Source organism: Loxodonta africana, chromosome 13, assembly GCF_030014295.1.
Source record: "Loxodonta africana isolate mLoxAfr1 chromosome 13, mLoxAfr1.hap2, whole genome shotgun sequence".
Lineage (NCBI taxonomy): Eukaryota > Metazoa > Chordata > Mammalia > Proboscidea > Elephantidae > Loxodonta > Loxodonta africana.
The window spans coordinates 31673739-31688685 of NC_087354.1; the positions used below are offsets into that span (position 1 = coordinate 31673739).

Here is a 14947-nt window from a genome sequence, read left to right on the forward strand (position 1 = left end):
TGCAATATTGTGTAGATTTTAGAGATCAGGTGCTGATTGGAAATGTCATCGCTAAAAATTTTTTCCCAGTCTCTAGGTCATCTTTTTACTCTTTTGGTGAAGTCTTTGGATGAGCATAGGTGTTTGATTTTTAGGAGCTCCCAGTTATCTAGTTTCTCTTCTGTATTGTTGATAATGTTTTACATACTGTTTATGCCATGTATTAGGGCTCCTAGCATTGTTCCTATTTTTTATTCCATGGTCTTTATCATTTTAGATTTTATATTTAGATCTTTGATCCATTTCGACTTTGTTTTTGTGCATGGTGTGAGGTATGGGTCTTGTTTCATTTTTTTGCAGATGGATATCCAGTTATGCCAGCACCATTTGTTAAAGAGACTGTCTTTTCCCCATTTAACTGACTTTGGGCCTTTGTCAAATATCTGCTGTTCATATGTGGATGGATTTATGTCTGGATTCTCAATTCTCTTCCATTGGTCTATGTATCTGTTGTCGTAGCAGTACCAGGCTGTTTTGACTACTGTGGGGGTATAATAGTTTCTAAAATCAGGTAGAGTGAGGCCTCCCACTTTGTTCTTCTTTTTCAGGAATGCTTTACTTATCCAGGGCCTCTTTCCCTTCCATATGAAGTTGGTGATTTGTTTCTCCATCTCATTAAAAAATGTCATTGGAATTTGGATTGGAATTGCATTGTACCTATAGATCGCTTTTGGTAGAATAGACATTTTTACAATGTGAAGTCTTCCTATCCGTGAGCAAGGTATGTTTTTCCACTTACGTAGGTCTCTTTTGGTTTCTTGCAGTAGTATCTTGTAGTTTTCCTTGTATAGGTCTTTTACATCTCTGATAAGATTTATTCCTAAGTATTTTATTATCCTGGGGGCTACTATAAATAGTATTGATTTGGTGATTTCCTTTTCAATGTTCTTTTTGTTGGTGTAGAGGAATCCAACTGATTTTTGTATGTTTATCTTATATCCCGATACTCTGCTGAACTCGTCTATTAGTTTCAGTAGTTTTCTGGAGGATTCCTTAGGGTTTTCTGTGTATAAGATCATGTCATCTGCAAATAGAGATACTTTTACTTCTTCCTTGCCAATCTGGATGCACTTTATTTCTTTATCTAGCCTAATTGCTCTGGCTAAGACCTCCAGCACAATGTTGAATAAGAGTGGTTACTAGGGACTTTTAACACTAAATCTTTTTTCTTCTCTTTTGCATTATGTTTTCAAATCACAAAGGAATGTGTTCTTTAGTTTTGTTTTTTTAATGTTCATATGAAGTAAAAATCACAAGTTTCCCCTCACTCCTTATTCTCCTCTCTCGTTTCACCCCCTCCTCAGATGAGGCTGAGGGTACACCTCCTTCTCCCTTAGGACCTCTTTCGATGAATTTCATTCCTTCAAGTGTTTGTCGAGACATTTTAGGTACCAGGTACCCTAGGATTAAAACCCATTGCCAACTAGTCAATTCCGACTCACAGCGACCCTACAGGATAGAGTAGAACTTTCCCATAGGGTTTCCAAGGACCGGCTGGTAGATTTGAACCGACCTTTTGGTTAGCAGCCATGGGTTTTTAACCACTGCACCACTTGGGTTAGGAAGGAAAATTAGACAGATGTCACCTGGCCTCATGGAACTTATATCTAGTGAGAGACACAGGCAAAACAAAAGACTGCAAGAAAATAAATAAAATAGCCAGAAATTGTAGTAAGTTCTAGAAAGAAATAAACAAGGGAGAACAGTGCGGGGCCTTCCTTGGCTGGGCTGGTCAGAAAAGTCCTCCCTGAGGTGCAGCATTTAGGCCATATTGGAGCAAAGAGAAGGAGCCAGTCAGAAAAGTCTGGGAAGGAATAGTCAGGGCAGAGGAAGCAGTGTGTGCAAAGGCCCTGAGGTGGGAAAGAGCTTGGTATATACAGAGAACTGAGAGAAGAGGTAAGTGCGGCTAGAGTAAGTGGTAATCATGAGGAAGAATGGTACAGGGCAAGGAACACTAGGAAGTTATTGAAGATCTGACATTTTATGTTTTAAGAAGATCACTCAGGCTGCTGGATGGCGCATGGTTATAGGGAAAGAAATGGAGATGCAGGCCTTAATATTTTCCCATCAATTTGTATAAACTTTTATATTATAAAGACATTAACCCCCTTCTGTTATGTTTCCTACGTATACTTTTCCCAGTGTTTTTTTTAATTTTCATTTTGTGTACAGTGATTTATTTTTTGAGACAGATTTGATGCCAAATCTTTTCCTTTTTTTTTTTCTATTATTTCTAAGCTTAGAAAGTTATTCCAGTCTAGATCTTGTGTTAAATTCCCCAATTTGGTGAAGTAGTTAAGAACATGAGTTTTGAAGCCAGACAGAACTGAGTTTGATTTCTGACACAGTCACCTTATTGCTGTGTAAACTTTCTCAGTTACTAAACCTCTCTGAGCCTGTTTGCACCTCTCCAAAATGATAACAATTATTATTACTATCCTGTATTTTCTATTAATTGATGTTTATGATATTAATATTTACCTGTTTCAATAATCTCAAATTAATTTTACATAGGGTGTAAGGTGTGAGTCTAAGCAAATTTTCCCCCAAAATTGTTCCATTTTGGCTCTTAATATTTGCAGCTGTTCTTTCACACACCCTCCACTCTGGCAGGGCAGCACCTCTGAGAGATCTCAGCAGGAGAGCGTTCACAGTAGACAGAAGCTGGAGACTCCGGAGAGTTGGCAGGGGGAATGGGCCATTCACAAGACCCCCCTGAGCTTGAAGCTTGGTTGGACCAAAGTGAGGACAGGGCATGCCTGAATCATACTCAGAAGGCTGTAATTAAGATAAGTGGTTAAAGGACAGATAGGGTGGTGGCTGAGTTTTTGAGGTGACGCAGCTTGAACTGATTTTGAGGTGAATATGCAAGGCCTAGAGCCCTGGTGGCACTGTGGTTAAGAGCTCCACTGCTAACCAAAAGATCAGCATTTCGAATCCACCAACTGCTCCTTGGAAACCCTATGGGGCAGTTCTACTCTGTCCTATAGGGTTGTTATGAGTTGGAATTGACTCGATGGCAATGGGTTTAGTTTTTTTTGGTATGCAAGGCCTGGGAGGGGTCACACAGAGGGTTTCAAAGGCCCAAGATACATAGGAAGGAATAAAATCGAGGCTAGGGGACCTGGGTGGTGTGGGGATACTCCCGTGCCGTCTAAGGCTAGGCACTCCTCACTCATCTGTATTTTTAGATCAGAGCAGAAATCCTCACGACGTTCGCCCTCTGTGGATTTGCCAACTTCAGCTCCATTGGGATCATGTTGGGAGGCCTGAGTGAGTCTTTTGGGGGTCTCCCTAGCCTCCTGGAGAGTCAGGAGCCTGGACTTCAGTCCTGGCTCTAAAAGAACTTGCTGGGGACTTGTAGGCCTCAGTTATCCCATATACCTAAGGAAGAGGCTAAGCAATATGGCCCTGGAGGCTCCTCCCATTCTAGAATTCCATGAATTCTCTGCTGCTGAGAGCAGCCCAAGATGTTAGCATCTTGGCCTTTTAGGCCGAGCCTGGCTCAGGGGCCTGGGGAGGGGTAGAAGGTGTGGCGCTGTCTTGTCTCCCTGAGGCTTTGGTCTGCCAACTCCCACATCCACAAGGGACAGGCAGGCAGGCCTGGCAGGGCCTTGGGAAGGGGGCTCTGCCCAGAGCCTCAGTTCTTCACAAATAACATTTCCACTCCTTGTCATCACACTGCCTGGTTATATAATCATCCCATTTTACAGAGAAGGCAACTGAGTCTTGCAGAGGTGAAGCGATAGTCCAAGTCACTCAACTACTAAGCAGCTGAACCTGTATTTAATCCCAGGTCTGCCTGACTCCTAATTCCTGTTGTTTCCCCTATATCTGCCACCAGTAGTGTATTGAGCATGTGCTATCTAGGGGCCTGAGCCAGACCAACGAGGGCTGTTCCCCTAAACACCCAGAACAGAAAGGGGGTCAGTGGATGCAGCCAGAGTCCCAGAGAGTGGGCAGAGAGGCATGTGGTGTCCTTGGCTCTGAGCACTCCCATTGCTCGCAGCTTCATTGGTCCCTCAACGGAAGAGTGACTTCTCCCAGATAGTGCTCCGGGCGCTTTTCACTGGGGCCTGTGTGTCCCTGGTGAACGCCTGTGTGGCAGGTAAGTGCGGGCCTGGTCCCAGGGCCCTGGGGGTGGGGGGCTGGGAGGATAGGCCCTGCCCGCCTGCTGCTTTCTCTCCATAGGGATTCTCTATGTGCCCAGGGAAGCTGAGGTTGACTGTGTGTCCCTCCTGAACACGACCCTCAGCAGCAGTAGCTTTGAGGTGTACCAGTGCTGCCGTGAGGCCTTCCAGAGGTGAGAGCTTGGGCTGTGGGGGAAGTGGAGGACACCCAGTGAGTCAGGGTGCAGAAGACCCATGTGCCAAGGGGATGGCTTTGGTGAGGGTAGAAACGTCATGACTATGGCCAGAGGAGGAGGAAGTGGGGGCTCATGGACCAAACTTGGAGAGGAGGGAGTGAACCAGAGACAAGGAGCAACCTTCCCAGGGTTACTCAGCTTGTTGTCGGTCAGCAGGGCCAGGCCTGGCACTCAGATTGCAGCCTTTGCTTTTTTTTCAGCACCAGCCCCAACTTCAGCGCAGAGGCCTTGGGTAACTGCTGTCGATTTTACAACCACACGACCTGTGCATAGAAGAACAGAGTATCTTTGTGCCTCCTGGAAGCAGCTGCCCCCACCTTCCCCTGTCCAGGCTTCTCCTTCTGGAAGCTGTGAGGGCCTCAGACCCAACTCAGACACAATCAGGAAGAAGACGTGGACAGAGCGGGCAGAGAGTCAGTAAATGAAGGAACTCTCCCACTCCTGCACCCCTCTGCTGTCCCATTTTCTACCTCTCAAAATGTGAATTCTCACGGTCACCTCTGCTGCCTCCTCTCTCATCTCCATATCTGAATAGTGCCCTGTTCTTCTCCATTCTCCCTTCCCCTCTGGGGTCTCTCACATGCAACTTTTCCTTCTGTGTGGGACCCTCACCCAAACCCCTCCTCCCCTTATCACTGACCTTTCAGCCTCCTCCCTCTCAGCCTCTGGCCTCCCCCTCCTGGACTCTAGGATCTCTCTGTGGTTTACCCCAACAGACAATTTCTTCTGGAGAATCCTCCCTGTACTTGCAGGGACTCCCCCACTGCCTTCCCCCATAGCCCTTCCCAAACTGGTGTCCTGTGGAACACTTCCTCCAGATTCAGAGGATTCCACAATCAAATAGGTTTGGAAAGCACTGGGCTAAATAAAGCTAGACAGGTTGCTTTACTGTGGACTTGTCAGCAACTGACGTGAATACGATATGAGACATTTGCCAAATTTATTTGACCTTAAGAACCTTTTTTGTGTGCGTGCTTTAGGTGAAATTTACAGAGTAAATTAGTTTCTCATTAAACAATAAATACACAAATTGTATTGTGCCATTGGTTGCCAAACCTGCAATACGTCAACACTCTCCTCTTCTTGACCTCAAGTTCTTTATTTTCATTCGTCCAATTTTCCTGTCCCTTCCTGCCTTCTGGTCTTTGCTTTTGGGCTGGTGTGCCCATTAATTTTAGATGCATAGTTGAACTACATGTGTTGTTTTATAGGCCTGTCTAATCTTTGGCTGGAGGTTGAACTTCAGGAGTGACTTCATTACTGAGCTAAAAGGGTGTCTGGAGGCCATACTCTTGGAGTTCTCCAGCCTCTGTCAGACTTCTGGTCTTTTTTTGTGAATTAGAATTTTGTTCTACATTTTGTTCCAGCTCAGTCCAGGATCCTCTATCGTGATCCCTGTCAGAGCAGTCAGTGGTGGTAGCCAGGCACCATGTAGTTGTGCTGGACTCAGTCTGATGGAGGCTATGGTAGTTGTGGTCTATTTGTCCTTTGGACTAAACTTTCCCTTGTGTCTTTGGTTTTCTTCATTCTCTTTGGCTTCAGATGGGGTGTGTCATGGATTGAATTATATCTCCCCCAAAAATGTGTATATCAACTTGGTTAGGCCATGATTCCCAGTATTCTGTGGTTGCCCTCCATTTTGTGATTGTAATTTTATGTTGAGAGGATTAGGGTGGGATTGTAGCATCACCCTTACTCAGGTCACCTCCCTGATCCAAGGTAAAGGGAGTTTCCCTGGGGTGTGGCCTCCACCACCTTTTATCTCTCAAGAGATAAAAGGAAAGGGAAGCAAGCAAGCAGAGAGTTGGGGACCTCATACCACCAAGAAAGCAGCATCAGGAGCAGAGCACATCCTTTGGACATGGTGTTCCTGTGCCTGAGAAGCTCCTCGACCAGGAAGATTGAGGACAAGGACCTTCCTCCAGAGCTGACAGAGAAAGCCTTCCCCTGGAGTCAACACCCTGAATTTGGACTTGTAACATACTAGACTGTGAGAAAATAAATTTCTCTTTGTTAAAACCATCCACTTGTGGTATTTCTGTTATGGCAGCACTAGATGATTAAGACGGGATGGGACCAGTAGATGTATCTTAGATGGTCATTTACAAGCTTTTAAGACCCCAGATGCTACTCACCACGGTTGGATATAGAACATTTTCTTTATAAACTATGTTATGCCAATTGACCTAGATGTCTTTTGAGACCATGGTCCCCACTCCTCAGCCCAGTAACTCGGTCTCTCAGGGAGTTTGGATGTGTCTATGAAGCTTTTATGACCTTGCCTTGGTCAAGTTGTGCTGACTTCCCCACTATTATGTGCTGTTTTACCCTTCACCAAAGTTACCACTTATCTATTATTTAGTTAGTGTTTTTCCCTCCTCACCTCTCCCTTCTCCCTTAACCATCAAAGATTGTTTCTTTCTGTGTGTAAATCTTTTCGTGAGTTTTTTGTAATAGTAACCTTAAGAACCTTTTCAATGAAAGCACCTCTTGCTTAGTTGAGGGTTCCATGGTATACAATTTGGGCAATATTGGTGTCTTAGTCCTCTAGTGCTACTGTAACAGAAATACCACAGGTAGATGGCTTTAACAAGCAGAACGTTATTCTCTCACAGTCTAGTAGGCTAGAAGTCCAAATTCTGGGCACCAGCTCCACAGGAAGTCTCTCTCTCTGTCGGCTGTGAAGGAAGCTCTTTGTATCTTCAGCTTCTGCTTCATGGTTCCTTGGCCTCTCCGCCCCTCAGGCCTCACTGCCCATGTCTGCCCTGTTGGGGCAAGTGTTCCAAAACTCTTTAGCTCCACCAGTAAATGCCTGGAGGCAGCCCTCTGTGCCTGTAAACTTGGGCCAGAAGGCACTTAGCTCTCTTGTTCTGTGGGTTGGTATCTTAGTTACCTAGGGCTGCTATAACAGAAATGCCACAAGTGGGTGGCTCCCAAGAACAGAAGTTTATTCTCTCACAGTCTAGTAGGCTAGAAGTCCAAATTCAGGGCATCAGCTCCAGGGGAAACCTTTCTCTCTCTGTCGGCTCTGCAGGAAGGTCTTTGCCATCAATATTCCTCTGGACTAGGAGCTTCTCCGTGCAGGGACCCCAGATCCAAAGGACACACTCTTTTCCCGGTGCTGCTTTCTTGCTTGTTTGAGGTCCCCATGTCTCTCTGTTTGCTTCTGTCTTTTATATCTTAAAACAGATTGGCTTAAGACACAATCCAATTTAGTAGATTGAGTCCTGACTCATTAACACAACTGCCGATAATCCCACCCCATTAACATCATAGAGGTAGGATTTACAACACATAGGAAAATCACATGAGATGACAAAATGGTGGACAATCACACAATACTGGGAATCATGGCCTAGCCAAACTGATATATATTTTCGGTGGACACAATTCAATTCATAACAGTTGGCAAGCCTAGCTTCACCAGTAAGTGCCTGGCCACACCCCACTCTGCAAGGAAGCCTCCTGCTCAAAGGCACTCAGCTCTCTCACTCCACCGGTCGGCTCCAGCACTGTCTCACGCTGGTCTCCTGGTTCTGCTGCTGCCGTTTCTCTGCTGCTGCTTCTCGCTGTCTGCACCACCTCCAGTGTAACAGCTCTCCTCACTTCCTTCTGAGTACTCACCAGAATTGTCTTCAATGTTCATAATTCCACCAACAGTCTCTTCAAGGCAATCTAGGCTTTTACTATTAAAAAAAAAAAAAAAAAATTCATCCACCCAGCTATAACAGAAGAATGCACTGAGAGGAAACACAACAGAGAATCCCTGAAGGAGCAGGACAGCAGTGGGATGCACACCTCAAATTCTTGTAAAAAGACCAGACTTAATGGTCTGACTGAAACTAGAAGGACCCTGGGGGGGTCATGGTCCCCAGACCTTCTGTTAGCCCAAGACAGGAACCATTCCCAAAGTCAATTCTTCAGACAGGGATTGGACTGGAATATAAGACAGAAAATGATACTGGTGAGGAGTGAGCTTCTTGGATCAAGCAGACACATGAGACTATGTGGGCAGCTCCTGTCTGGGGGGAGATGAGAAGGCAGAGGGAGACAGAAGTTGGCTGAATGGACACGGAAATACAAGGTGGAGAAAAGAAGAGAGCTGTCTCATTAGGGAGAGAGCAACTAGGAGTATATAGCAAGGTGTATGTAAATTTTTGTATGAGAGACCAACTTGATTTGTAAACTTTCATTTAAAACACAATAATAATAATAATAATAATAAACCCTCATCCAGTCTCTATCCATTTACAGTTTCAAAGCTACTTCTACGTTTTAGGTATCTGTTAGAGCAGCACCCCACTCCTAGTACCAAATATTGTCTCAGTTATCTAATGGATGATTCTGGATGGCTTTAACAAACAGAAGTTTATTCTCTCACAGGCTGGGAGGCTGGAAGTCTGAATTCAGGGTACCAGCTCTAGGGGAAGGCTTTCTCTCTGTGTCAGTTCTAGGAGACCTCAGTACCACCAAGCAAGAGGAGTGGAGCATGTTTTTGGACTCAAGGTCCCTGCACTCAGAAACTCCTAGACCAGGGGAAGATTGATGACAAGAATTTTCCCCCAGAGCGGACAGAGACAGAATGCCTTCCCCAGGAGCTGGCGCCCTGTATTTGGACTTTTAGTCTCCTAGACTGTGAGAGAATGAATTTCTGTTTGTTAAAGCCACCCACTGTAGTATTCTTTTATAGCAGCACTGATAACTAAGACAATTGGCAAGCGTTCAAATTGCTTTACTTCACAGAATTGCAATACCAGAAGTTTATACAGCACTATGTATCAGACACTGGTCTCAGTGCTTTATACATTTTAACTGAATCCTCACAACAACATTATGAGGTAGATACTTATTATTATACTTAGTTGAGGAATCAGAGGTCCAGAGAGGTTAAGTAACTTGCCCAAAGTGACACAGCTGGAAAGAGTTTGAGTTAGGATTTGAACCCAGGCCATCCAGTTCCAGAAGCTGTAGTGTTTATTCTCTCTACTAGGCTGCTAGCATTCGAAGGACTGTTATGTGACCTATCCTCACCCCCTCTCCTCCCCACCCCAGCCTTCAGCTCCAGTAGGTCAGGGTTTTTCCTGCCTTTAAGCCTTTGTTTCTTGAGTTCTATCCCCGCAGCATGCCCTCTCCTTCTCCTTTCTGCCTATGCTGCTTCCACCTCAGTTCTCATTTCTTCAGAACTTTGGCTGCAATGACCTGGGATATGCCCTGTCCCTGTGGCCACTGGGCCCCTGTGCCCTCACTCCCACCTATCAGGTCAGCATTCCCAGTTCAGGCCAGCTGTTACCTGAGGCAGAGGGAATATGGGAGCCCTGCAGTTCTACTGGGTTCTCTAGGGTTGTATCAGTAGGAATCAACTCGATGGCAATGGTTTTTTTTTTTTTTCAGTAGTTGAAAGCTCAGCTGCTAATCAAAAAGTTAGTGGTTCAAATCCACCAGTTGCTTCCTGGAGACCCTATGAGGCAGTTCTACTCTGTCCTGTGGGGTCACTATGAGTCAAAATTGACTTGACGGCAAAGGGTTTGGTTGGTGTTTTTTTTTTTTTTTTTGGTCAGCAATTACCCATCTTGGTCTCAGTCAGCCAGGTCACTACTGTTGCTCTGTAAGGCACTTTGGTTCCACTGGGTGCTGGCCTTGCTCTTTGTGACCCCCTATGGGCTGGCCTGGGGTCCCTGTACTCATGGCCTGAGTCCTTCCCGTTAGAATAGAGTCTTGGCCTGACTTCATGTCCCTAAGCCAGGCCCTTGCCTTGCTCTCTGCAATCCCCCACTCAGCCTCTGCCCCTTTTCCAACTCCCTTGGCCTGTCAGCAGGAGGCCCTGCTGATGTAGACTATATAACCATCTCCTGTTAACGGCCATGGCCCCTTCCCTGCCTGTCTATTAGCACGCAGCTTCACCACCTGGGTCGTGAAGCCACCCAAGGTCTTCTCCGCCCTCCTTCCCTGGATTCCCTGCATACTCATCCCATGGCCAGTCTTGTTCCCTGGAAGACTGAAAGCCCCTTGAAGACAGGGATCGCAGTGCCTGTGCTTCCTCCCACAGTACCTAGCACAGTGCTGGGCCTGTGAAGGTGCCGAATAAATGTTTGTGGAATTCAACTGCAACCCTTAGTCCACTTCTCTTAGAGCCACCAGCATGTATACTGGGCTGTACATGTACAGAAACCTTTTAGCTCACGAGCTGTTCTGATCTTGAGGACAGACACAGATTTAAGCGCTCCTTAGTCACCTGAGCAGTAGACTCTCACCTTTTCTACCACCTACCGCCCCCCTTCTTCATCACCTTGCACCCAGAGAAGTTGGGAGCCCCTGAAGGTGGGATTGCAAATGTATCCTGCCCAGAGAAAGCACTGAGGTTCATACCAGATGCCAAGGCTTAACCACGTGCATCCTAGGTAGAAGTTTCTAAGTCAGGGCTGGCATGAATGCCTCCATTCACCCCTCCCATTGCCATGACAGGCATTGCTAATCAATCACAGCTCTCCTCTCACTGAATCCAAAAGGGAGCTTCAGAATAGACATTAGCTCAGTGCTGGATGACTTATGCCTTTCAGAGAAAAATTATTCGTTATTCCTGTGCTAAGAAATGGATCCTAAGGACCCAAACTGCCACTGATTTTGTGTTGCTGCCCTGGGAGTGTCTGGCCTTTTTGCAAAAGATTCTAGAAATTAAATGGAATGTGAAACAGAGAGGGATCATTGCAAAGAATGGGGCCTCTGTAAGTATTTGCCCTCTTCTGGGTTCTGTATTTTTTAAGAAATATATATTGAGTTTTGATCAAAGATTCTATGGAAAACTTCTGAGCAAAAGGAGAAAAAATTCAGAATAGAATTTTGAATTCTCATGGAATCCAGAATTTCTGGAGCCATTGAGGCTGGATAAATCCACAAAACTATTGCCCAGAGATAATCTTTAAATTTTCAACCAAACATATCCCCTAAGTCCTCTTTAAACCAAACAACAGTTTAGCTTAATTAGTAAAGAATGTCTGCCTTGAGCATTGTGCTCTTTTAAAGAATTATCTATATGGAATCAAACTTACCACAGCCACTTGAAAGTTTAGATAGGAATCTTGTGGGGAGGGAGGCAGTGAATGTTTGCAGTGAAGGAGGAACAATTAAGAAAAGAAGAGTGAGAATGGCTGTACAACTCGAAGAATGTAATCAATGTCAGTGAATCGTACATGTAGAAATTGGTGTATGTTTTGCTGTGTATATATATATTTTTTAATTTAATGAAAAAAAAAAGAAATACATGTTGAGTACCTACTATATGCTAGTCTCTGAGCTAGGAATGGGGAAACACCAGTGCACCAGACTCTGTAAGGAGCTGTAGAACTGGAACCTTCCTTAGAGAAGGGACCAGCTGGGAAGGAGGCCCCAACAGAGACTGAAAGTGGCTCCTGGTAAGGAAACTTTGTGGGGAAGAAAGAGAAAATTATCTCCAGCAGAACTTCTCAGTATCCACGGTTGAGGCTCTCAGTATATTAGGAAAAAACAAAAAACACCATATGTGTGATTCTCTTTTTAGTTACATCAAACATTTTCATGTGATTGTTGGCATGTTTTGACATTTCTTTACCATTAATTTTAAATTAGTTTTCTTCCAACATATAGATTCTGTGTTCTCCTGTACATAATGTAATAATAATCAACATATAAAATTTATTTATTTTTTAAAATTAAGCCTGGTAATGAACTTCTTTCAATCCTGTGACTGTGTGAAATTTGGAACTAAAAACCTAAAATGGAGATATCAGCAAAAGTCTGTATTGGAAGTTCATCATGGCTGGGAGACTCCTGTCTCCCACCTGCTGCCTCCTGCACAGGGGTGACCACCCCCAAAAAGAACTGAACAGGCTCCACTCTGTGCAAAGGCCTGAATGCCCAGGGCATGGTGAGAGTAGGCCCCTTCTGGGCAGGGTGATGATGGCCCTCTGAGCTGACTGCAGAAAGGCTAGGAGAAGCCAGGGTGGGGTTGTCCTGCTTCCAAGATGGGACGGGGCTGGCCTGGGGAAGGCGGGAACAGCATTCTCTGTGGAGGGAGGTCACAGCCATGAGCACAGTGGGGTGAAGCTGGGACAGTGGCCCAGTGGTCAGCAAGACCTCACTCTCACATCAGAGAGGAAGGGGGCATGTGTGGGTATGGGTGGAGTGAAGGAGGCAGCCCGGTACACCAGAGTCTGTCTGAGATACCCACACAGTATGGCCATACATGCATCTGAGAGCAGGGCTTCTTCACTATATAAGCTGAAGACCCCCCATTTCATCCAGGGCTTTTCTAAAAGACAATAAAAATGAATTACTGGGAAAATAAAATAATAAAAGCATATGAAATACAAGCCCCAAATCTTTACTATTAGATTCAACAAACAAAATTACTGTCAAATTGCTATGAAAGCTTCTGAATGTTGTTCTCAATTTCTATCCTTATATCATTAAAACAACAACAACAAACAGGAAACCAGTTACCATCAAATCAATTCCAACTCATGGCAATGCCAGGCCTTTCTTCTAAGGTGCCTCTGGGTAGATTTGAACCACCAACCTTTCCATCAGTAGCCAAGCACTTAACCATTTGCACCACCCAGGGACTCCATACTAATATTGTTATATGCCTATAATAAGATTGTGAACCATAACAATCCATGGCCCACACTGCTATAGCTCTGTCCTATAGTATTGCCTAAGGGCCCTAGTGATGCAATGGTTAAGTGCTTGGCTGCTAACCGAAAGGTCAGCAGTTTGAATCCATCAGCAGCTCTGTAGGAGAAAAGACCTGGTGATTTGTTCCTGTAAAGGTTACAGCCTGGGAAACCCTATGGGGGCAGTTCTACTCTGTCCTATGGGGTTGCCATGAGTCAGAATTGACTTGACGGCATACAACAACATAGTATTTTCTGTTGATGAAAACCCTTCACAGGGTTGCCTGTTCAGAGGGCTTGTCCTGCATCTCATCAGATTCTCTCAGGAGAGCTAGAAAAAGGCAGAAGGACTCTTGCTGGGGCCCAAGAAGCCTTGCCTTTCATATGAGAGAATGCGTACAAAATTACATGGACAACAAAAGAATTTCAAATAATTATGATCCACCTTAAGGAGGTGGAACGTAACTCCTCACTCCTTAACTATGGCTACACTTAATGACTTGCTTCCAAAGAATACAGTGTGCAAAGGGGAAGTAAGAAAGTAACTTTGCTATGGAGAAACCTAGCAAAACTACTTTAGCCAGGTGATCATGGTTAACATCATCAGCGGTAAGTCAAGTTGAAGGCATACACTATTAACATGTTGTCTGGAAATGGCACTTCACCTCTGTGGTCTTCCAACCCCAAAACCCACAGCCCAAGTCTAACTATGAGTAAAACATCAGACAAACACAGATTGAGAAGCCTTCTACAAAATACCCATTCAGTCCTCAAAACTGTCAAGGTCATCAAAAACCAAGAAAGTCTGAGAAACTGTCACAGCCCAGAGGAGCCTAAGGAGACACGACAACTAAATGTAGTAAGTGTCTTGGACGGGATTCTGGAACAGAGAAAGGTCATTAGGTAAAAACTAATAAAATCCAAGAAAGTATGGAGTTTAGTTGATAGCATATTAGTATTGGTTCAGATGTTGTGACAAATGTATCATAGTATTGTAAGATGTTAACAATAGGGAGAATGGGTGCAGGGTATAACAGACTTCTTTGTACTACCGTTTTAAAATAATATTGTGTTTTCGGTGCAAGTTTACACAGCAGATTAGGTTCCCATTGAAAAATTTCTACTCAAAGTGTTCAGTGATATTGATTACATTCTTCACAATGAGTGAACCTTCTCATTATCTCCTTTCTGGTTGTTCCATTTCTTTTAGTATTATCTTTGCAAACTTTATGTAAATCTAAAACTATTTAAAAAGTTTATTTTAAAAATTGTGTGGACACAGGTGTAGGGTAACTCCTTATTCAGCCCATGGGTGTCTCTGTCCTAGACAATGCACATCCTAGAGGCAACTCGCCCAGGTTTGTTGAGTGACTAATAGGCTACATCTACTCCTTTTTACCCTTCCTTTCCGTGGACCTTGCTCTCACCTCTGTAGTCCCCTCACTTTAATTCAAGCTCATGCCTTCACCTGAATACAGGTAGTCCCTGACTGGGTTCTGTTCCGACAACTTTGTCCTAAGTCAGTTCTGATGTTGTCAAAGACCTCTTTTATTATTATTTTCATTATTATTGCTTTTTATTATCAGTATCTCTGTAAATCCTATCTTTGAACATCTGCAAGTGAACACTGAAAATGATGACATCAGCGAATTCCATGCCGCAACATTGTAATGTAGTACATATCGCTAATGATAAGATGTTCCAAAAAACAGACGGTTGTAAGTGCAGTTCATTGTAACTTGAACATGTCGTAAGTCGGGGACTACCTGTACTAGTCCTGATTTCTTTTCAATCATATGAAGAACATCATCTGCTTGAAGGTACTTTTGATTCAGAATTAGTGAGTCCCTGGGTGGCGTAAACAAGTTAAGCACTCAGCTATTAATTGAAGGTT

At 44.4% G+C, this 14947-nt stretch overlaps 1 protein-coding gene across 3 annotated transcripts in view; it reads left to right on the top strand.

Annotated features, from left to right (window-relative positions):
- Positions 1-5374, top strand: part of SLC28A1 (solute carrier family 28 member 1) — a 53246-nt gene extending 47872 nt beyond the window's left edge. For all 3 annotated transcript variants that reach the window (XM_064267172.1, XM_064267174.1, XM_064267173.1), the window contains 4 exons: positions 3231-3312; positions 4049-4147; positions 4231-4342; positions 4606-5374. In XM_064267172.1, coding sequence (XP_064123242.1) covers positions 3231-3312; positions 4049-4147; positions 4231-4342; positions 4606-4678 — 366 coding nt within the window. In that variant the 3' untranslated portion in view covers positions 4679-5374. The remainder of the gene's footprint in view (positions 1-3230; positions 3313-4048; positions 4148-4230; positions 4343-4605) is intronic.
- The last annotated feature ends 9573 nt before the right edge of the window (positions 5375-14947 follow it).